Source organism: Hemitrygon akajei, chromosome 28 (assembly GCF_048418815.1).
Source record: "Hemitrygon akajei chromosome 28, sHemAka1.3, whole genome shotgun sequence".
Classification (NCBI taxonomy): Eukaryota; Metazoa; Chordata; class Chondrichthyes; order Myliobatiformes; family Dasyatidae; genus Hemitrygon; species Hemitrygon akajei.
In genome coordinates this window covers 41,478,387-41,502,756 of record NC_133151.1, presented here as the reverse complement: position 1 = coordinate 41,502,756, position 24,370 = coordinate 41,478,387, and the positions used below count along the sequence as shown (strand labels likewise).

Here is a 24,370-nt window from a genome sequence, read left to right as displayed (position 1 = left end):
GTGTACGTCTGTGTGAGAGAGTGTACGTCTGTGTGAGAGAGTGTACGTCTGTGTGAGAGAGTGTACGTCTGTGTGAGTGAGTGTACGTCTGTGTGAGAGAGTGTACGTCTGTGTGAGTGAGTGTACGTCTGTGTGAGAGAGTGTACGTCTGTGAGAGAGAGTGTACGTCTGTGAGAGAGAGTGTACGTCTGTGTGAGTGAGTGTACGTCTGTGTGAGAGAGTGTACGTCTGTGTGAGAGAGTGTACGTCTGTGTGAGTGAGTGTACGTCTGTGTGAGTGAGTGTACGTCTGTGTGAGTGAGTGTACGTCTGTGTGAGTGAGTGTACGTCTGTGTGAGAGAGTGTACGTCTGTGTGAGAGAGTGTACGTCTGTGTGAGTGAGTGTACATCTGTGAGAGAGAGTGTACGTCTGTGTGAGTGAGTGTACGTCTGTGTGAGTGAGTGTACGTCTGTGTGAGAGAGTGTACGTCTGTGAGAGAGAGTGTACGTCTGTGTGAGTGTACGTCTGTGTGAGAGAGTGTACGTCTGTGTGAGAGAGTGTACGTCTGTGTGAGAGAGTGTACGTCTGTGAGAGCGAGTGTACGTCTGTGAGTGAGTGTACGTCTGTGAGAGCGAGTGTACGTCTGTGAGTGAGTGTACGTCTGTGAGAGCGAGTGTACGTCTGTGTGAGCGAGTGTACGTCTGTGTGAGTGAGTGTACGTCTGTGTGAGTGAGTGTACGTCTGTGTGAGTGTACGTCTGTGTGAGAGTGTACGTCTGTGAGAGCGAGTGTACGTCTGTGAGAGCGAGTGTACGTCTGTGAGTGAGTGTACGTCTGTGAGTGAGTGTACGTCTGTGTGAGCGAGTGTACGTCTGTGAGAGCGAGTGTACGTCTGTGAGTGAGTGTACGTCTGTGTGAGAGAGTGTACGTCTGTGTGAGTGAGTGTACGTCTGTGTGAGTGAGTGTACGTCTGTGTGAGAGAGTGTACGTCTGTGTGAGTGAGTGTACGTCTGTGTGAGTGAGTGTACGTCTGTGTGAGAGAGTGTACGTCTGTGTGAGTGAGTGTACGTCTGTGTGAGAGAGTGTACGTCTGTGTGAGAGAGTGTACGTCTGTGAGTGAGTGTACGTCTGTGAGAGAGAGTGTACGTCTGTGTGAGAGAGTGTACGTCTGTGTGAGAGAGTGTACGTCTGTGTGAGAGAGTGTACGTCTGTGAGAGAGTGCACGTCTGTGAGTGAGTGTACGTCTGTGAGAGAGAGTGTACGTCTGTGTGAGTGAGTGTACGTCTGTGAGTGAGTGTACGTCTGTGTGAGTGAGTGTACGTCTGTGAGAGCGAGTGTACGTCTGTGAGTGAGTGTACGTCTGTGTGAGAGAGTGTACGTCTGTGAGAGAGAGTGTACGTCTGTGTGAGTGAGTGTACGTCTGTGAGTGAGTGTACGTCTGTGTGAGTGAGTGTACGTCTGTGTGAGAGAGTGTACGTCTGTGAGAGCGAGTGTACGTCTGTGAGTGAGTGTACGTCTGTGTGAGTGAGTGTACGTCTGTGTGAGTGAGTGTACGTCTGTGTGAGTGAGTGTACGTCTGTGAGAGCGAGTGTACGTCTGTGAGAGAGTGTACGTCTGTGTGAGAGAGTGTATGTCTGTGTGAGAGAGTGTACGTCTGTGTGAGTGAGTGTACGTCTGTGAGTGAGTGTACGTCTGTGAGAGAGAGTGTACGTCTGTGAGAGCGAGTGTACGTCTGTGAGTGAGTGTACGTCTGTGTGAGAGAGTGTACGTCTGTGTGAGAGAGTGTACGTCTGTGTGAGTGAGTGTACATCTGTGTGAGAGAGTGTACGTCTGTGTGAGAGAGTGTACGTCTGTGAGTGAGTGTACGTCTGTGAGAGAGAGTGTACGTCTGTGTGAAAGAGTGTACGTCTGTGTGAGAGAGTGTACGTCTGTGAGTGAGTGTACGTCTGTGTGAGTGAGTGTACGTCTGTGTGAGAGAGTGTACGTCTGTGAGAGAGAGTGTACGTCTGTGTGAGTGAGTGTACGTCTGTGTGAGAGAGTGTACGTCTGTGTGAGAGAGTGTACGTCTGTGTGAGAGAGTGTACGTCTGTATGAGTGAGTGTACGTCTGTGTGAGTGAGTGTACGTCTGTGTACGTCTGCGAGTGAGCGAGTGCACTGGGTGGGTTTATCAGCCGCTGTGACTGGGGTGCGGGTGAGGGCACTGGGTGGGTTTATCAGCCGCTGTGACTGGTGTGTGGGTGAGGGCACTGGGTGGGTTTATCAGCCGCTGTGACTGGTGTGTGGGTGAGGGCACTGGGTGGGTTTATCAGCCGCTGTGACTGGTGTGTGGGTGAGGGCACTGGGTGGGTTTATCAGCCGCTGTGACTGGTGTGTGGGTGAGGGCACTGGGTGGGTTTATCAGCCGCTGTGACTGGTGTGCGGGTGAGGGCACTGGGTGGGGGGGGCTGGTAGCTGATGCAGAGGAAGAAGGAAGGCAGGAGTGAGATCGATGGCACGGCTGGCATGCACCCGCTGGGCTGAATGGTCTGCATCGCTCTCACTGTTCAGTGACCATGGCGCTGGAACTTCACCGAACGCTGGCTGTCCCCAGCAAGAAGATGGCGGACCTCCCTCGAGTCAGGCGCCGGGAAACAGAGAGGTAATAAGGCGAGGGAACGCCTTCTCCTCTGCCCGGAGGGTGGGCAATCAGTGGTCACCCATTCACAATCCCAAGGGAATTGGGGGGGGGGCAGGGGGTGGGCGAGCTATGGGGACACAGAGGGTGGCACCTTGGAGGAGGCTGAGGGGGGAACTTAATAGTGGGGTATGACATCATGAGAGACATTGTGAGAATTTATTTGCCACAGCAGGGACATCAAGGTTAAAGGGGATCGGAGGAAAACACTTCTCCCTGGGTGTGGGGTGTGTTGGAAAGAACTCCCAGAGAGGGCAGAGGGTAAACTGACGTTTCCAGACCACATTTGAATTGCCAGGGCACTGAAAGCTACGGATCTGGCAGTGGTAAAAGGGTTTAGCATTAGCTGGGTGCCTGATCGTCAACATCGATATGCTGTTCAACTCTACAGTTCTATCAGTCGTAGAACACAGCCCACCTTGTCTGTCTCGAACTATTAATCTGCTGGTCCCATCAAACTGCTGCACAACCAGGAGAATCTAGACCGCTGTCCCCGATGAGGTGGAGAAGACGCACAGCGGATTACGGATAACCAGGGCAGCCACGTATTTGGCAGAACTTGGAAAGAACAGAAACTAATCGAGAAACTAGCTGGGGTTGCCTTCGTTAACCTGGGGCACTTCGCCGGAACAGGAGACTGTCGCCGAACAGTTTCTAACTGGCGTCAGTCGCGTGCACTTGTGTGGCTATTAGACTGAACGCAAGCAGTTTTTAATTAGCATCAGTCGTGAGTGCTTCTGCCGGAAAAACTGTGAGTTTTGTCACCGTCAGTTTGCGGGAAATACGCAGCGAGACCATTCAGAACTGCGTTGCTGACTGTGGTTTCAAGCATTCAGGCTTGGAGAAGCCTGAAACAGCCCCGGGAGTGACAATAAAAAGATTTCACCACCTCAATAAGTTAGGACCTACGGAAAAATTTGAAGGTGTCGACAATCATCTTGAATGTTACAATGAAAATGAAGATTTGGAGGACGCAGTCATCAAAATCACTGTATGCAGGCAGTCCATTCTCTGCACAAAACTGGGTGAATTCCTCACTATGTAACTATTAGGAACCAGTACAGTTTTACAGTACGGCAGTCTACTGCTAGTGTTTTAATTTGTCCTGTATTTTATTTAAATACATAATTACCCAGTTAAACAGCGGTTTGTCTTTTTTCATACTTCCAACTGCTCCCATGAAACTTCAGCTAATTGGAGCAATGTGTCCCATTTAACGGGAATCCACCACACAGGCATCGGCACTTTTCAGATCTGAGGGGAACACTGTGCTCTCCAAAGACCGACAACAGGGTATCGGGCAGAAAGGCCACTTTAGGGGGCTGCGGGTTCTTTGACACTTGGAGGGAGAGTGGCCAAACTTCAGGGCACCTTCAGACAGCGAGGCCCACGCCCCTCCACACACACACACACACACACACACACTCACACACACACACACACACAGACGACAACACTGCAGTTGTGCACCTTGAAAAAGTCCCTCAGCTGCGGGCTGTTGGAGAGCGCCGGGATGTCGACCGTGAACTGCAGCAGCTCCTCGGCGCTCCGGCGACGATCTTCGATGACTGCGGCGTCAAAGCGCCCTGTGACGGGACACAGACATACTGAACGATCAGCCAGGCCCAGTGTCAAGAGATCAGTCCCTCCCACAGTCAGCCAGCCCTACACCCATAACACCATAAGACAGAGCAGATTAGGCCCTTCAGCCCATTCTGTCAAGACTGATTTAATATCCCTCTCGACCCCATTCTCCTGCTTTCTCCCCGTAACCTGACACCCTGCCTAAATAATCAAAAGTCCACAAAGCTTTGCTTTAAATACACCCAATGACAGTCGTCCATGGCAACGAATTCCACAGATACACCACCCTCTGGCTAAAGAAATTCCACCTCATCTCTGTTCTAAAGCAACGTGCTTGTAGTCTGAGGTTGTGTCCTCTGGTCCTAGACTCCCCCACTATAGGAAACATCCTCTCCACATCCACTCTATCTGTGTCCTCTGGTCCTAGACTCCCCCACTATAGGAAACATCCTCTCCACATCCACTCTATCTGTGTCCTCTGGTCCTAGACTCCCCCACTATAGGAAACATCCTCTCCACATCCACTCTATCTGTGTCCTCTGGTCCCAGACTCCTCACAATAGGTAACATCCTCTCCAGATCCACTCTATCTGTGTCCTCTGGTCCTAGACTCCCCCACTATAGGAAACATCCTCTCCACATCCACTCTATCTGCGCCTAGACTCCCCCACTATAGGAAACATCCTCTCCACATCCACTCTATCTGTATCCTCTGGTCCTAGACTCCCCCACTATAGGAAACATCCTCTCCACATCCACTCTATCTGTGTCCTCTGGCCCTCTCTAATCCAGACAGCATCCTGGTGAATCTCCTCTGCACCCTCTCTAATCCAGGCAGCATCCTGGTAAATCTCCTCTGCACCCTCTCTAATCCAGGCAGCATCCTGGTGAATCACCTCTGCACCCTCTCTAATCCAGGGCAGCATCCTGGTGAATCTCCTCTGCACTCTCTCTAATCCAGACGGCATCCTGGTGAATCTCCTCTGTACCCTCTCTAATCCAGACAGCATCCTGGTGAATCTCCTCTGTACCCTCTCTAATCCAGTCGGCATCCTGGTGAATCTCCTCTGTACCCTCTCTAATCCAGACAGCATCCTGGTGAATCTCCTCTGCACCCTCTCTAATCCAGACAGCATCCTGGTAAATCTCCTCTGCACCCTCTCTAATCCAGACAGCATCCTGGTGAATCTCCTCTGCACCCTCTCTAATCCAGACAGCATCCTGGTAAATCTCCTCTGCACCTTCTCTAATCCAGACAGCGTCCTGGTGAATCTCCTCTGCACCCTCTCTAATCCAGGCAGCATCCTGGTAAATCTCCTCTGCACCCTCTCTAATCCAGGCAGCATCCTGGTGAATATCCTCTGTAACCTCTCTAATCCAGACAGCATACTGGTGAATCTCCTCTGCACCCTCTCTAATCCAGGCAGCAACCTGGTAAATCTCCTCTGCACCCTCTCTAATCCAGGCAGCATCCTGGTAAATCTCCTCTGCACCCTCTCTAATCCAGAGCATCCTGGTAAATCTCCTCTGCACCCCCTCTACTCCAGACAGTATCCTGGTGAATCTCCTCTGCACCCTCTCTAATCCAGGCAGCATCCTGGTAAATCTCCTCTGTACCCTCTCTAATCCGGGCAGCATCCTGGTGAATCTCCTCTACACCCTCTCTAATCCAGGCAGCATCCTGGTAAATCTCCGCTACACCCTCTCTAATCCAGGCTGCATCCTGGTGAATCTCCTCTGCACCCTCTCTAATCCAGACAGCATCCTGGTGAATCTCCTCTGCACCCTCTCTAATCCAGGCAGCATCCTGGTGAATCTCCTCTACACCCTCTCTAATCCAGGCAGCATCCTGGTAAATCTCCTCTACACCCTCTCTAATCCAGGCAGCATCCTGGTGAATCTCCTCTGCACCCTCTCTAATCCAGGCAGCACCCTGGTGAATCTCCTCTACACCCTCTCTAATCCAGGCAGCATCCTGGTAAATCTCCTCTGCACCCTCTGTAATCCAGGCAGCATCCTGGTAAATCTCCTCTGCACCCTCTCTAATCCAGGCAGCTTCCTGGTGAATCTCCTCTGCACCCTCTCTAATCCAGACTGCTTCCTGGTCAATCTCCTCTGCACCCTCTCTAATCCAGGCAGCATCCTGGTGAATCTCCTCTGCACCCTCTCTAATCCAGCCAGAATCCTGGTGAATCTCCTCTGCACCCTCTCTAATCCAGGCAGCATCCTGGTGAATCTCCTCTGCACCCTCTCTAATCCAGACAGCTTCCTGGTGAATCTCCTCTGCACCCCCTCTAATCCAGACAGTATCCTGGTGAATCTCCTCTGCACCCTCTCTAATCCAGCCAGAATCCTGGTGAATCTCCTCTGCACCCTCTCTAATCCAGGCAGCATCCTGGTGAATCTCCTCTGCACCCTCTCTAATCCAGACAGCTTCCTGGTGAATCTCCTCTGCACCCCCTCTAATCCAGACAGTATCCTGGTGAATCTCCTCTGTACCCTCTCTAATCCAGACAGCATCCTGGTAAATCTCCTCTACACCCTCTCTAATCCAGGCAGCATCCTGGTGAATCTCCTCTACACCCTCTCTAATCCAGGCAGCATCCTGGTGAATCTCCTCTACACCCTCTCTAATCCAGGCAGCATCCTGTTGAATCTCCTCTACACCCTCTCTAATCCAGGCAGCATCCTGGTAAATCTCCTCTACACCCTCTCTAATCCAGGCAGCATCCTGGTGAATCTCCTCTGCACCCTCTCTAATCCAGGCAGCATCCTGGTGAATCTCCTCTACACCCTCTCTAATCCAGGCAGCATCCTGGTAAATCTCCTCTGCACCCTCTAATCCAGGCAGCATCCTGGTAAATCTCCTCTGCACCCTCTCTAATCCAGGCAGCATCCTGGTAAATCTCCTCTGCACCCTCTCTAATCCAGGCAGCATCCTGGTAAATCTCCTCTACACCCTCTCTAATCCAGGCAGCATCCTGGTGAATCTCCTCTGCACCCTCTCTAATTCAGGCAGCATCCTGGTAAATCTCCTCTGCACCCTCTCTAATCCAGGTAGCATCCTGGTGAATCTCCTCTGCACCCTCTGTAATCCAGGCAGCATCCTGGTGAATCTCCTCTGCACCCTCTGTAATCCAGGCAGCATCCTGGTGAATCTCCTCTGCACCCTCTCTAATCCAGACAGCACCCTGGTGAATCTCCTCTGCACCCTCTCTAATCCAGGCAGCGTCCTGGTGAATCTCCTCTGCACCCTCTCTAATCCAGACAGCATCCTGGTAAATCTCCTCTGTACCCTCTCCAATCCAGGCAGCTTCCTGGTAAATCTCCTCTGCACCCTCTCTAATCCAGACTGCTTCCTGGTCAATCTCCTCTGCACCCTCTCTAATCCAGGCAGCATCCTGGTGAATCTCCTCTGCACCCTCTCTAATCCAGACAGCATCCTGGTGAATCTCCTCTGCACCCTCTCTAATCCAGGCAGCATCCTGGTAAATCTCCTCTGCACCCTCTCTAATCCAGGCAGCATCCTGGTGAATCTCCTCTACACCCTCTCTAATCTAGGCAGCATCCTGGTGAATCTCCTCTGCACCCTCTCTAATCCAGGCAGCATCCTGGTGAATCTCCTCTGCACCCTCTCTAATCCAGACAGCACCCTGGTGAATCTCCTCTGCACCCTCTCTAATCCAGGCAGCATCCTGGTGAATCTCCTCTGCACCCTCTCTAATCCAGGCAGCATCCTGGTAAATCTCCTCTGTACCCTCTCTAATCCAGGCAGCTTCCTGGTAAATCTCCTCTGCACCCTCTCTAATCCAGACTGCTTCCTGGTCAATCTCCTCTGCACCCTCTCTAATCCAGGCAGCATCCTGGTGAATCTCCTCTGCACCCTCTCTAATCCAGACAGCATCCTGGTGAATCTCCTCTGCACCCTCTCTAATCCAGGCAGCATCCTGGTAAATCTCCTCTGCACCCTCTCTAATCCAGGCAGCATCCTGGTGAATCTCCTCTGCACCCTCTCTAATCCAGGCAGCATCCTGGTGAATCTCCTCTGCACCCTCTCTAATCCACAGATCTGCTCTGATGAAGTACAGGCGGAACGCTGTAGAGGTGAAATTTGAAGGAGACTGTATCTTACCGAACACCTGGGCCTTCGGAAAGGGAGGGAACTCCTCCAGCTTCCGGAACAGATTCCTGTGGATGTAGGACAGCTCAGCGTGCAGCTTTTTGAAGTCGCTGTAGCGCTTGAACACCGTCACCTATGGGGTGGGCAAAACAGAGCTGAGTTTGACCGAGGGTAGGAGCCTGTCTGTCCGTACTGTCGTTTGGATTGTCACGTGGCAGACGCGAAGAGTACGGTTACATACTCCGGCTGTCTTCAGCTCAGTTTTCTCCAGAACCAGGCACACTACTTTCTCTTCTCGTTTAAGAATGTTTGGCGTTTGAATACGGCTCGACTGTTTACTGTTATATCGCTAGTCTTAGTTCAATCGTTACGAGATCGCAGGTCGCCGCTGGTTTGTCACTGAAGGATGGAATGCACTCTCTCTGTCACCACACAGTGTCAAAGCCCCACACTCCACCCTCCCGACCGAGTCTCGGAACAGATCTGGTTTGTTCTGCACAGGGAGCAGGGTTAAATCCACACACCCGATCAAACGGTGCAGTATGCTTTATTTTTCACATGTACATTGAATGGGCTGTGCGGAGATATGTCTCTACCAAAGGAGGTGTGAGGGGCTCCTTCCCTCCGCTGGCCTGCAGGTCACCCTCGGGCGAGGTGTAGCTCCTGCTTAGCCCCCGATCAGGGTGAGGTGAAGCCATGGGAGCAGGTGGTGGACGGTCGTACGAGCAGCCGGTGCAGATCACAAGTCCTGGTTACGTGACCACTGACACCAGGCAGACAATCTCTGACGAGTATTGATAACGGCTGGGGTCACCCGTCTTGTAAAGACACGGCCCAGAAGAAGGCGAAGGCAAACCATTCTGTAGAAACATTCGCCAAGAACAGTCGGGGTCGTGGAAAGACCACGATCACCCACGTCATATGACAGCACGATGATGATGATCAATGTAAATGGGTGGTTAGCATGGACTAGGTGGGCTGAGTGGCCACTGTCTGTGATATATTGCTCTCTGATAACCCCAGGACACTGGAGGCAGGTCAGGCAGTGTCTATGGACAGTGACATTTCCTGCCAGGACTGAAAGACAGAGGGGTATTACTGCAGCACACAGACTCCGCGTGGACAACCTACTTATTTATTTGAGATACGGCAGGGATAGGTCCTTCGGGCCTGACCAGGAACACGCCTCTTTAGTTCTGGCCTAACCATGCGACAATGAACAATTAACCTACCAACCCAGTGTGTCTTTGGATTGTGGGAAGAAACCCACACGGTCACGGGGAGAACGTACAAACTCCTCACAGAGAGCAGTGCGAAATGAACCAAAGGACACGGGGCGATGACGGGGACGCCTGGTCACCATTGAACGCAAGGGTCGAGAAGGCCGAGGGATCGCACCTTCACCTTCAACCTCCCACCTCCAGCAATCCTGAATCGTGCGGATGCCAGAAACGTAAAACAAAACCAAAGAATACTGGAAAGGGAGCGGATGTGGGGAGAGTGGTATAAGCTTCACAGTCATTTTTACCTCTTTGACTTCCGCTGTCTTCTTTGAGATGATCTAGGATTGATAAAGAAAGAGGACGTCACTGGTGTGTCTTTCAGCAGCATGTGGCAGCCCCAAGCTCTGTAACCCTGGTGCGGCTGTGAAGTTCATTCCCATTTCTGGCTGCCAGCCACCTCACCTAAAAGTACTGAGAGATATCATCGACAGATTTTCTACAGATGTACCATCACAGCCCGGGACAGAAGCTTCAGTGCTCCAAGGATTGAGAGAGGCTGCAGAGGTATCAAGGGTAGAAACCTCCCCACCGTCGTGGACAGCCTGACTCGGGAAGGCAGGATCCGTCATTTAAGACTCTCGTCACCCCGGACGTGCCCTCACCTCAAAAAGTTCATAGTTAATTTACTTTCAAAGAGCATACATGTCGCCATCTACAACCTGAGATTCATTTTCTCGTGGGCATTCACAGTGAATCGAAGAACCATTACAGAATCGGTAAACCAACAGCTTATCCTTTCTCATTTTTCATTGGCTAAGCATCAGCACATGACCCGCGTGGTGTAATTGTGTAGCCTATTGACCAGTTCATTTCTATCTAAGGAATTTTTCCCATCTTACCCATAAGAGTGATAGTTTTTACAGAAACGCTATCTTTATTCCCTTGTCTTGGCATTAATTCGGCTCTTGGTATCGTCTCTCATCTCTTTGCTCAGTATTTGCACGTTTGCACTCTAAAGTGAACTGAAATCTTAGAATTAGATAGATAGATAGATAGATAGATAGATAGATAGATAGATACTTTATTCATCCCCATGGGGAAATTCAACTTTTTTCCAATGTCCCATACACTTGTTGTAGCAAAACTAATTACATACATTACTTAACTCAGTAAAAAAATATGATATGCATCTAAATCACTATCTCAAAAAGCATTAATAATAGCTTTTAAAAAGTTCTTAAGTCCTGCTTGTCACTCTTGACTCGTGGAAGAAGATTAAGAGTCTGAAATTAAACAGAGATCCAGCACTTCCCTCTCCTCTTATGATTCGTGTTGAATATTTATGCCCCACCCTCCCCTCCGCCCCAGCTGAAACTTGTCATCACACGTCCCAGCACCTTGAGAGGCTCAGCATCCGATACTGGCTTGAGTGAGGGCAATGGGCACCGTGGCTGCTACCAGCACCTCCCACACCAGGGTATGAGACGGCAAGCTCAGAGGTGGCAAGTTCAAATGCCACCCTGGAGTCTCGGGAAGCGTAGCTGCACTTTCAGGGCTTTGGCCATGCTTGGAGCACTGTTTGCAGATCTGGTCGCCCCCATCACAGGAAGGATGCAGAGGCTCGCCAGCGTTCCGCCCGGGTTAGAGAGCGCGATCCGCGGGGAGCGGTCGGACAGACTTCCTCTGGCCGAGGGAAGACCTGGTGGGATCACGGAAAGGCACAGCCCGGCTACTCTGCACCAAGTCTGCCTAGCCCCGCCCTTCGGCCCATCTACACCGTGCTGAATCTGCCTGGACTCGTCGACCCATCCACGTACCTATCCTATCCGCTCTTAAAACGGTGAAACCGAGCTCACGTGCACCTCGTTCCACCCTCAGAGTGAAGTTCTCCCTCGTGTTTCCCCGTAAACATTTCACCTTTCACCCTTAACCCACGACTCTGGCTGTGGAGCCACCCCGCTGCAGTGGAACAAGCTTGTTTGCATTCACTCCTTTCTGCGCCTCACGAGGCCGAGTCACTAGCTCAACGCTCAACCGGAAAGCGTGCAAGGAGCCGGCTGGGTCTGAACCCAGGACCGCTGAACCTTGCAGTCCAGTGCTGATGCCACTACTCCTGCCCCTTTACCCTCTCTATATCCCTCAGAACTTTGTACACCTCTATCAAACCTACTCTCTACACTCTCTGTAGTCCAAACCTATTCAATCTGTCCTTACAACTCGGGTCTTTCCTGTCGGCAGGTGACCAAAACTGTACACGTTACTCCAAATTAGTCCTCAGCAACGTCTCACACAACTGCAACGGTCTGTACCCAGTACTTTGGTTTATGAAGGCCAATATGCTGAAAGCTTTCTTTACAACCCCGTCCACCTGCGATGCCACTTTCACACAGACAGACTTTATTGATCCCGGGGGAAACTGGGTTTCGTTACAGTCGCACCAACCAATAGTGTAGAAATATAGCAATATAAACCATAAATAATTCAATAATAATAAGTAAATTATGCCAAGTGGAAATAAGTCCAGGACCAGCCTATTGGCTCAGAGTGTCTGACACTCCGAGGGACGAGTTGTAAAGTTTGATGGCCACAGGCAGGAATGACTTCCTATGACGCTCAGTGTTACATCTAGGTGGAATGAGTCTCTGGCTGAATGTACTCCTGTGCCTAACCAGTACATTATGGAGTGGATGGGAGACATTGTCCAAGATGGCATGCAACTTGGACAGCATCCACTTTTCAGACACCACCGTCAGAGAGTCCAGTTCCACCCCCACAACATCACTGGCCTTACGAATGAGTTTGTTGATTCTGTTGGTGTCTGCTACCCTCAGCCTGCTGCCCCAATAGAGATACAGACCACCTGCGCACAGAGGGCCAGCACAGACCTTGCGGGCCGAAGGGTCTGCTCCCGTGCTGAACTAAGCCAAGAGAACCGGTGACCGCTCACAGTGACGTCATTCCAGTCCCATGCCACACTGCTGATCCTTAACAGGGACCTAACGCTACAAAAAAAAACAACGGCCTCCTTATAAAGAGATCCTGCTCCTGGACCACACTAACCTCGAGACCCAGCCCTCTGAACAGAACAGTTCGGTAACCCAACCCCAGCATCCAGCAAGGTTCAGACTCGAGACACTGGGAATTACAAATCAGGGACGTTGTCGGCGACCTGCAGAGTTTCACAGTAATGATTCTGGGAACGAAAGATCGCACCGACTTGGGCATTCAACCAGTGTGCAGAAGACAACAAAGTGTACAACCATGAAAAGAAAGAAATACCAACAATAATAAATAAACATCAAGAACACGAGATGTAAGTGAGTCCATCAGTTGTGGAAACATTACAACAATGAGGCGAGTGAAGTTATCCCACAATCTATCCATCTATAATAGATTTACAGAGTGTGCCCACAAGAAAATGAATCTCAGGGTTGTATATGGTGACATATATGCACTTTGATAACAAATTTACATTCAACTTTGAAGAAGGAAGGGCAGGGGATGAAAGGGGCTAGGAGCCGGAGTGAAGGGAGCAGGGAGGGAGAGCGGAAATGGGACACTCTCCCACAGTTATGAACTGGGGTAGAGGGGCAGGGAGGGAGGCAATCTCCCACAGTTATCGACCAGGGTAGAGGGGCAGGGAGGGAGGCAATCTCCCACAGTTATGAACCGGGGTAGAGGGGCAGGGAGGGAGGCAATCTCCCACAGATAACCACCAGGGTAGAGGGGCAGGGAGGGAGGTTATCTCCCACAGGTAGCCATACAGTGCAGAAACAGGCCCTTTCTGTCCGGTACATCCATGCCACTAGAGCCAATCGATGCTAATCCCATCTACCAGCACTCAGCCCAGCCTGGGTCATTCGAATCTTCAACCAGATGCGTCTCCACCACCTTCTCAGGCAGATCCAGCCTCCACCCACCCCGGTGAAATCTCCCTCGCTGAACCACCCAGCTTGTACACATGCCCTCTTGTTGTAGATACCCCCTCCCACCACCAGCGCCTCTCCCCTCGGAACTACAATGGCCAGGGCTGGGAGTGAGGGATCAAGGGTGCGAATGGGGGCTTGGATGGGTGAGGGCGGAGTGACAAGGGTCAGATGTCAAAGGTGAGGGTGGCAGGGCCAGGATCAGGGTCGAGGTGAGGATGGAGGGTTAAGGGCGGAGTGACAAGGGTCAGATGTCAAAGGTGAGGGTGGCAGGGTCGAGGTGAGGATGGAGGGTTGAGGCTGCGAGTGGGTGGAGGGTCAGGTGAGGTACGTAAGGGGTAGATGAAGAGGAGCGGAGGGTCGGGGGCCACGCTTACCCGCGCCGTCACCCGGTACTCGGTGAAGCCGTGCGGGTGCTGCCGCGGCTCCGATACCCGGTACTCGCAGCGCTCGCCCCGGCCCCGGTGCCAGGCCATGGCTCTCTGCCCAGCGCGCAGGCGCGGACCGCTCCCCGGCCCCGCCCATTCCACCCAGGGCGCAGGCGCTGTCACTCACCCCGGCCCCGCCCATTCCGCCCAATGCGCAGGCGCAGATCCGCTCTTCGGCCCCGCCCATTCCACCCAAGGCGCAGGCGCGGACCCGCTCCCCGGCCCCGCCCATTCCACCCAGGGCGCAGGCGCTGTCACTCACCCCAGCTCCGCCTATTCCACCCAGAGCGCTGGTTCGCTAGGTCCCGCTCATTCCGTCCAATGCGCAGGCGCTGTCACTCACCCCAGCTCCGCCTATTCCACCCAGCGCACTGATTCGCTAGGTCCCGCCCATTCCGTCCAATGCGCAGGCGCGGACCCTCACCGCGGCCCCGCCTATTCCACCCAGTGCGCATGCCCTTCGTGTTAGCTGAACGAGGTGAGTTGGTCAACAAATGGCCAGCTAACCTAATCCTATCTGCCTGGACAATGCCCACTTTCTTATATTCTTCATGTGCCTGTCTAAGATGTCTCTTAAAAGTATCTGCCTCTACCGGCATACCAGGCAGTGTAGTCCAGGAGTAAAAACGCTTATCCCTCACACCTTCAAAGTGCCCTCTGGTATGAGACATTTCAACCCTGGGAAACAGAAACTCTCTGTCCACGCCTCTCATCATCTTATAAACCTCTATCAGATCTCCCCTCAGTCTCCGGCACTCCAGAGAAAACAGCCCGAGTTTATCCAGCATATGCCCTCTAAACCAGGCAGCATCCTGGTGAAACTCTCCTGCCCCCTCTCCAAAGCCTCGACATCCTTCCTGTAGTGGGGCGACCAGAAATGTACGCCATGGGGCCTAACCAGAGTCTTATGAAACTGAAACACCCTGACTTTTGAACTCTTGTGCCTTGACCAATTCCACGTGCCTGCATCACCACCCTATCAAACTGCGTAGCCACTCTCAGGGGCTATGAAATTGGAGCCTTTGCTCAGCAATTTCAGGATGTATATTGTATACATTTGTCTGACAGTAAATGTACCTAGTGAAAGCTCTCATTTGACATACCAAGGTGCAACACCACTTGTAGCAGGGTTAGACTCCATCTCCATCCATATCTCAAATTAATCTGTATCCCACTAATCTTTGTATCATCTCCAAACCTATTAACCTACCCATTCACACTTTCATCTGCAGGTCATTTGTATACACCACAAACAGCAGAGGTCCCACTAATTACAGACCTCCAGCTGGAATAAGTACCCTCAACCACCACACTCTATGGACAGGCCAGACCCGAACCCAAACAGCCAATGCCTTGCAGCTTAATCTTCTGGATGAGCTGCCCTTAAACAGAGGACATCGACAGCTCTACCTTCAATACTGGGACAGCGGTTAGCACAACGCTTTACGGTACCGATGACTCAGGTTCAATTCCCTCTGCTGCCCATGAGGAGTTTGTACGTCCTCCACGTGACTGCATGGGTCTCCTCCCACAGTCCGAAGATGTAACAGTCGGTAGGTTAATTAGTCATTGTAAATTGTCCCATTAGGATTAAATTGGGGGAAATCACTGGCTGGGGTGGCTTCGTAGTCCTCACTGTATCTCCGGAATTATATCCCCCCCCCCCCACCCCGTCACCTCTCAATCAAGTTAGGAAGCCAAGACTTGCTCAGCACAAAGTCATACGGCCACAGTTTTCCAAGCGTTTGTGTAACCCTCAGGCTCGGCATTTGTCTAGGTAAACAGCCTGGGAAATCACGTTGGTGTGGATACACCCAGTTACAAACCCACAGCGCAAAATATCAGGCAGTACACCATATGCAATTAAATGACTGGACATTATGAATCTTAATCTGAATATAGGGTAAGTAATGAAAATAAACAAAAAAAACTTCCCTACCACCGACCTGAGACTCGCCGGTCTATAGTTTCCAGGATTGTCCCCGTTTCCCTTGTATAATGGAACAGTAGCGATTTGACAGTCCTCCAGGACTTCACCTGTGGCTAGAGAGGAGACAAGGCCCCAGCAATCTCTTCTCTTGCCTCTCTCCATAACCTGGGGTAAATCCCATTAGGGCCTGGGGGAATTATCCACTTTGATGCTCTCCTCCTTTAACCTCAAAATGCCCTTGCATATCACTGACCTCCATGCACTTCTGCTCAGTAAATACCGACGTGAAGTACTTTCTAAGGATCTCACCCACGTCCAAGCAAATGCCACCCCCCCTTATCCTTGGGTGATCCCACCCTCATTGTCTCTTGCTCTTGATGAAGAAATTTGGCCTGTCCCCTAAAACCCTCACTAATATTTATAGGTGCACCGTAGAAAGCATTCTCCTAGGGTGCATCACAACCTGGTATGGAAGTTGTCCTGTCCAAGACTGGAAGAAGCTGCAGAAGATCGTGAACATAGCCCAGTACATCACACAAATCAATCTTCCATCCTTGGACTCACTTTACACCGCACGCTGTCAGAGCAGTGCTGCCAGGATAATCAAGGACACGACCCACCCAGCCAACACACTTTTTGTCCCTCTTCCCTCCGGGAGAAGGTTCAGGAGCATGAAGATTCGTATGGCCAGATTTGGGAACAGCTTCTTTCCAACTGTGATAAGACTGCTGAACAGATCCTGACCCGGATCTGGGCCGTACCTTCCAAATATCCGGACCTGACTTGCACTACCGTACTTCCCCTTTTCTAGTTTCTAATCATGATTTATAGTTTAAATTTTTATTACATTTACTTCGATTTGTACTTCAGGGAGCGTGAAGTGCAGAATCAAATATCGCTGTGATGATTGTACGCTCAAGTACCAATTGTTAGGTGACAATAAAGTATTTGTATGTATGTATAGAATGCCTCTATAGGGACTCTCTTTGATCCTGCTTGCCGAAGACTTTTCATGGCCCCTCCCGGCTTTCCTAATAACCGCCTTTAGTTCTTTTCTAATCCTCAAGGACTCTGTTTGATTCCAACTTCCCAAGCTTTACGTACTTTTCCGTTTTCTTCTTTCGCCTCTCTGGACATCTGGACAGGGGCACACCTGCCCTGTACTTCGTGCACTCTCCACTTGTGGTCCAGCCCAGAAACAGCTGCTCCTCCTGAACTCTCCCGAGTCCATCCTAATACTCCCCGAAATGTGCCCCGGTCCAGTTTAAAACTCTCCCGCGAGTGCCATACATCACATCATATTTACCATTTCCGTATCTTACCATACCTTGAAACTTACGGGATTGCGGTCACCCAGCGAAAGATCAGTCACTCAACACCAGGTCTAGCACAGCCCCTCCTCTTGTTGGACTATCTACATATTGATTTAAGAAACCCTCCTGGATGCACCTAACAAATTCTGCCCCATCTAAACCTCTTGCACCAAGAAGGTCCCAGCTTCTACTAGAGCAGTTGAAAACCCCAGGACAACTCTATTGTTTTTACACCTTTACTTGATCGGCCTACATAGCTGCTCTTCAGTGTTCCGAGGCTAATGGGGGGGATTGTGGTACAACCCCATCAGAGTGATTTCACCCTTCCTATTTTACAGTTCCACCCGTACAGATTCAGTGGACAAGCCCTCCATTATGCCCCCTCTGAGTGCAGCAAGACCCTGGGTGTCAGGATCTCTGAGGATCTAACCTGGTCCCAACATGTCGATGCAGCTACAAAGAAGGCAAGACAGTGGCTGTACTTTATTAGGAGTTTGAAGAGATTTGGCATGTCAACAAATATGCTCAAAAACTTCTATAGTTGTACCGTGGAGAGCATTCTGACAGGCTGCGTCACTGTCTGGTACGGAGGGGCTACTGCATTCTGACAGGCTGCGTCACTGTCTGTTCCGGAGGGGCTACTGCATTCTGACAGGCTGCATCACTGTCTGGTACGGAGGGGCTACTGCATTCTGACAGGCTGTGTCACTGTCTGGTACGGAGGGGATACTGCATTCTGACCGGCTGTGTCACTGTCTGGTACGGAGGGGATACTGCATTCTGACAGGCTGCGTCACTGTCTGGTACGGAGGGGCTACTGCATTCTGACAGGCTGCGTCACTGTCTGGTACGGAGGGGCTACTGCGTTCTGACAGGCTGTATCACTGTCTGGTACGGAGGGGCTACTGCATTCGGACAGGCTGCGTCACTGTCTGGTACGGAGGGGCTACTGCATTCTGACAGGCTGCGTCACTGTCTGGTACGGAGGGGCTACTGCATTCAGACAGGCTGCGTCACTGTCTGGTACGGAGGGGATACTGCATTCTGACAGGCTGCGTCACTGTCTGGTACGGAGGGGCTACTGCATTCTGACAGGCTGCGTCACTGTCTGGTACGGAGGGGCTACTGCATTCTGACAGGCTGCGTCATTGTCTGGTACGGAGGGGCTACTGTATTCTGACAGGCTGCGTCACTGTCTGGTACGGAGGGGCTACTGCATTCTGACCGGCTACGTCATTGTCTGGTACGGAGGGGCTACTGCACAGGACCGAAAGAAGCTGCAGAAGGTTGTAAATCTAGTCGGCTCCGTCTTGGGTACGAGCCTACAAAGTACCCAGGACACCTTCAGGGAGTGGTGTCTCAGAAAGATAGCGTCCATTATTGAGGACCTCCAGCACCCAGGGCATGTCCTTTTCTCACTGCTACCATCAGGGAGGAGGTACAGGAGCCTGAAGACACACACTCAGCGATTCAGGAACAGCTTCTCCCCCTCTGCCATCAGGGAGGAGGTACAGGAGCCTGAAGACACACACTTAACGATTCAGGAACAGCTTCTCCCCCTCTGCCATCAGGAAGAGGAGGTACAGGAGCCTGAAGACACACACTCAGCGATTCAGGAACAGCTTCTCCCCCTCTGCCGTCAGGGAGGAGGTACAGGAGCCTGAAGACACACACTCAATGATTCAGGAACAGCTTCTTCCCCTCTGCCATCAGGGAGGAGGTACAGGAGCCTGAAGACACACACTCAATGATTCAGGAACAGCTTCTTCCCCTCTGCCATCAGGGAGGAGGTACAGGAGCCTGAAGACACACACTCAACGATTCAGGAACAGCTTCTCCCCCTCTGCCATCAGGGAGGAGGTACAGGAGCCTGAAGACACACACTCAACGATTCAGGAACAGCTTCTTCCCCTCTGCTATCAGGGAGGAGGTACAGGAGCCTGAAGGCACACACTCAACGATTCAGGAACAGCTTCTCCCCCTCTGCCATCCGATTCCTAAATGGACATTGAACCCTTGGACACTACCTCACTTTTTAATATATATTAATTCTGTTTTTGGCACAATTTCTAATCTATTTGATATACATGTACTGTAATTGATTTACTTATTATTTTCTCTTCTATATTATGTATTGCATTGAACTGCTGCTGCTAAGTTAACAAATTTCACGACACATGCCGGTGATAATAAACCTGATTCTGATTATTAGTGCAATCCTCTCACCTCTTCCCGCCATCTTTTCTACAACAATTAAATCTTGAAACCCTACGACTTGAAGCACCCATTCCTGTCCCCCTTTCAACCACGTCTCTGTGATGGCCACATCATCACAGTTCCATGTACTGATCCGTGATCCAAGTTCATCACCCTTACCCAGAATACTAAAATACACACTTCAAACTCTCTGTCCTGTTGTGTCTACGATGTTGTTCCTGCCTGATTTTACTGGCCCTGACACCCACCTTTTCATCCATCTCATCAAACAGCACACAGGATCAGCAGGCCAGGCAGCGTCGGAGGAAAAGAGCACTGTTTACGTTTCAGACCAAAACCCTTCTGTCCCTCCACTTTCTGACGTCAAATCCAGGTTCAATATCACTGGCAGACATCGCTAAATTTGCTATATGGCACCAGTACTATGCAATAAATAATAATTTTTTAAAAACTGTAATTTGTTGTAAGCACATATTTAAGAAGTTAAATTAAATAAATAGAACAAAAAGAGAAAAAAAGTACTGTGTTCGTGTTTGTGGGTTCATTGTCCATTCAGAAATCTGATGGCAGAGGGGGAGAAGCTGTTCCTGAATCGTTGAGTGTGTGTCTTCAGGCTCCTGTACCTCCTCCCTGATGGCAGAGGGGGAGAAGCTGTTCCTGAATCGTTGAGTGTGTGTCTTCAGGCTCCTGTACCTCCTCCCTGATGGCAGAGGGGGAGAAGCTGTTCCTGAATCGCTGAGTGTGTGTCTTCAGGCTCCTGTACCTCCTCCCCGATGGCAGAGGGGAAGAAGCTGTTCCTGAATTGCTGAGTGTGTGTCTTCAGGCTCCTGTACCCCCTCCCTGATGGCAGAGGGGGAGAAGCTGTTCCTGAATCGCTGAGTGTGTGTCTTCAGGCTCCTGTACCTCCTCCCCGATGGCAGAGGGGAAGAAGCTGTTCCTGAATTGCTGAGTGTGTGTCTTCAGGCTCCTGTACCCCCTCCCTGATGGCAGAGGGGGAGAAGCTGTTCCTGAATCATTGAGTGTGTGTCTTCAGGCTCCTGTCCCTCCTCCCCGATGGCAGAGGGGGAGAAGCTGTTCCTGAATCGTTGAGTGTGTGTCTTCAGGCTCCTGTCCCTCCTCCCCGATGGCAGAGGGGGAGAAGCTGTTCCTGAATCGTTGAGTGTGTGTCTTCAGGCTCCTGTACCTCCTCCCTGATGGCAGAGGGGAAGAAGCTGTTCCTGAATCGCTGAGTGTGTGTCTTCAGGCTCCTGTACCTCCTCCCTGATGGCAGAGGGGGAGAAGCTGTTCCTGAATCGTTGAGTGTGTGCCTTCAGGCTCCTGTACCTCCTCCCTGATGGCAGAGGGGAAGAAGCTGTTCCTGAATCATTGAGTGTGTGTCTTCAGGCTCCTGTACCTCCTCCCTGATGGCAGAGGGGAAGAAGCTGTTCCTGAATCGTTGAGTGTGTGTCTTCAGGCCCCTGTCCCTCCTCCCCGATGGCAGAGGGGGAGAAGCTGTTCCTGAATCGTTGAGTGTGTGTCTTCAGGCTCTTGTACCTCCTCCCCGATGGCAGAGGGGAAGAAGCTGTTCCTGAATTGCTGAGTGTGTGTCTTCAGGCTCCTGTACCTCCTCCCTGATGGCAGAGGGGAAGAAGCTGTTCCTGAATCGCTGAGTGTGTGTCTTCAGGCTCCTGTACCTCCTCCCTGATGGCAGAGGGGAAGAAGCTGTTCCTGAATCGTTGAGTGTGTGTCTTCAGGCTCCTGTACCTCCTCCCTGATGGCAGAGGGGAAGAAGCTGTTCCTGAATCGCTGAGTGTGTGTCTTCAGGCTCCTGTACCTCCTCCCTGATGGCAGAGGGGAAGAAGCTGTTCCTGAATCGTTGAGTGTGTGTCTTCAGGCTCCTGTACCTCCTCCCTGATGGCAGAGGGGAAGAAGCTGTTCCTGAATCGCTGAGTGTGTGTCTTCAGGCTCCTGTACCTCCTCCCTGATGGCAGAGGGGGAGAAGCTGTTCCTGAATCGTTGAGTGTGTGTCTTCAGGCTCCTGTACCTCCTCCCTGATGGCAGAGGGGGAGAAGCTGTTCCTGAATCGTTGAGTGTGTGTCTTCAGGCTCCTGTACCTCCTCCCTGATGGCAGAGGGGGAGAAGCTGTTCCTGAATCGCTGAGTGTGTGTCTTCAGGCTCCTGTACCTCCTCCCTGATGGCAGAGGGGAAGAAGCTGTTCCTGAATCATTGAGTGTGTGTCTTCAGGCCCCTGTCCCTCCTCCCCGATGGCAGAGGGGGAGAAGCTGTTCCTGAATCGTTGAGTGTGTGTCTTCAGACTTCTGTACCTCCTCCCTGATGGTAGCAATGAGAAGAGGGAATGTCCTGGGCGATGGGGGTGTCCTTAATGATGGATGCTGCCTTTTTGAGGCATCTCCTTTTGAAGATGTCCTCGATGCTGTGGAGGTTAGTGCCCGTGATGGAGCCGACTGAGTTCAAAACTTCCTGCAGCTTATTTTGATGCTGTTTAGTGGCTTCCCCCTCCCCACACCAGACAGTGATGTCAGAATGCTCTCCACAGTACATCTAGAAATTTTTAGATGAAATCTGGCACCCTGGTTCCCTTCCCCTGCTGGGCAAGACCTGTGTTGTGTTGTGCCCCTCAGAGAGTGCAAGAGGATCTTCTGCAAGCTCCCCAGTCCTCTGTGAAGACTAGGTCTGCAACGAGATTCTGGACTCGAGGACGAGGAGAGACCGCGTGCCAAGCAATTGAGAGAGCCTGATGGCAGCAGAGAGCGATTGTCTGTCTGAAAACCAGAATTCAGACTGAGTGAGAAGAGCAAACACCTTTCACTGGGATGTTTTATCGAGTGTTGCAACTTTTTAATCCAAGGAGGCGGTGCAGGCTGGAAACGCCCAACATGTTCACTAAGTAGTCGTCATCTATTTGAAGACCCGACTTTGCAGCTATAGAGCCAGTGCTAGAACGTGGAACTGCGTCAGACAGCACAGAATCAATGGGCTGAATGGCCCATTTCTCTTTGATATACTTATTTTCTATTTTTTCCCCCACTGCCAATTCACGTCTGTGATCTTTGTCAGTAAGGCCTTTGACAAGGTTCCGCACGGAAGGTTAGTTAGGAAGGTTCAATTGTTAGGTATTAATATTGAAGTAGTAAAATGGATTCAACAGTGGCTGGATGGGAGATTCCAGAGAGTAGTGGTGGATAACTGTTTGTCAGGTTGGAGACCGGTGACTAGTGGTGTGCCTCAGGGATCTGTACTGGGTCCAATGTTGTTTGTCATATACGTTAATGATCTGGATGATGGGGTGGTAAATTGGATTAGTAAGTATGCAGATGATACTAAGGTAGGTGGCGTTGTGGATAATGAAGTAGGTTTTCAAAGCTTGCAGAGAGATTTAGGCCAGTTAGAAGAGTGGGCTGAACGATGGCAGATGGAGTTTAATGCTGCTAAGTGTGAGGTGCTACATTTTGGTAGGAATAATCAAAATAGGACATACATGGTAAATGGTAGGGCATTGAGGAATGCAGTAGAACAGTGTGATCTAGGAATAATGGTGCATAGTTCCCTGAAGGTGGAATCTCATGTGGATAGGGTGGTGAAGAAAGCTTTTGGTATGCTGGCCTTTATAAATCAGAGTATTGAGTATAGGAGTTGGGATGTAATGTTAAAATTGTACAAGGCATTGGTAAGGCCAAATTTGGAGTATTGTGTACAGTTCTGGTCACCTAATTATACCAAAGATGTCAACAAAATAGAGAGAGAGTACAGAGAATATTTACTAGAATGTTACCTGGGTTTCAGCACCTAAGTTACAGGGAGAGGTTGAACAAGTTAGGTCTTTATTCTTTGGAGCGTAGAAGGTCGAGGGGGGACTTGATAGAGATATTTAAAATTATGAGGGACACAGATAGAGTTGACGTGGATAGGATTTTTCCATTGAGAGTAGGGGAGATTCAAACAAGAGGACATGAGTTGAGAGTGAGGGGGCAAAAGTTTAGGAGTAACATGAGGAGGGGCTTCTTTACTCAGAGAGTGGCAGCTGTGTGGAACGAGCTTCCAGAAGAAGTGGTAGAGGCAGGTTCGATATTGTCATTTAAAGTAAAATTGGATAGGTATATGGACAGGAAAGGAATGGAGGGTTATGGGCTGAGTGCGGGCCAGTGGGACTAGGTGAGAGTAAGCGTTCGGCATGGACTAGAAGGGCCGAGATGGACTGTTTCTGTGCTATAATTGTTATATGGTTATATCTTTTAACCAGCCCAGCTGCAGCAGAATGTGCAGAGACGGAGGAGTGAGATGGAGGGGGAAGGGGAAGAGGAGGGAGGGGGGGGGGGAATGCAGTGGAATAACACACTACCTGCTGAAGGTATGGAGATTGCAGCCAGGGTTAAGGCATTGTCCAGGCAAGACTAGTTGACAAATGCTCTGCAGTCAGCCCAGCCAACAATAATCTGGAGCCACTTGGATGTAAATACAGGATTCACGGGTGACATTTGCTATTGGGCAGTTTCTTCACTAATTCTGAAGTATTATTAGCCTTTAACACAGAGATTCTATTGGCTATTAATACCAGCATTGCCGCGTGATAGGTGATTACATAAAGAAGAAATTTGAACATTCCCAAGGTTACCAATTGGTCGACAGTGGTATCCAACTCGTCAGTTCTGTATGCAAATGGCATTTCTCTGTCCAGAATTCAGAACAGTGACCTCCCTAGCCTCTCCTTGTTCACAAGTGAGCGAAGTGTGGTTGAGGACCGAGTCCAGTGACAGCAGAGTAGCTCAGCGGGTCTGGTGAGGAAGGGAATATTTCAGATCCAGACACAGGGTTTCAACCCAGAACATTGACAATTCCTTTCCCTTCGTAGACGCCGAGTCTGAAGAGCAGGTTGTTCATCGACTGGTCAAACCCGCCTGTTAAAATAACAGTCCCAGAGCCCACGGGTGAGTTAATCACTGAAGGAAGGTGGGTGCTATGATGGAAAATCCGGACTA

The 24,370-nt window shown here is 50.8% G+C and overlaps 1 protein-coding gene across 1 annotated transcript in view; it reads right to left on the bottom strand.

Moving 5' to 3' along the window:
* snx15 (sorting nexin 15) overlaps positions 1-14,014 on the bottom strand; it is a 44,878-nt gene extending 30,864 nt beyond the window's left edge. The window contains exons 1-4 of the mRNA XM_073031558.1: positions 13,884-14,014; positions 9,886-9,918; positions 8,370-8,490; positions 4,124-4,239 (exon numbers count right to left, since the gene is read on the bottom strand). Coding sequence (XP_072887659.1) covers positions 4,124-4,239; positions 8,370-8,490; positions 9,886-9,918; positions 13,884-13,982 — 369 coding nt within the window. The 5' untranslated portion in view covers positions 13,983-14,014. The remainder of the gene's footprint in view (positions 1-4,123; positions 4,240-8,369; positions 8,491-9,885; positions 9,919-13,883) is intronic.
* Between the last annotated feature and the right edge of the window lie 10,356 nt (positions 14,015-24,370).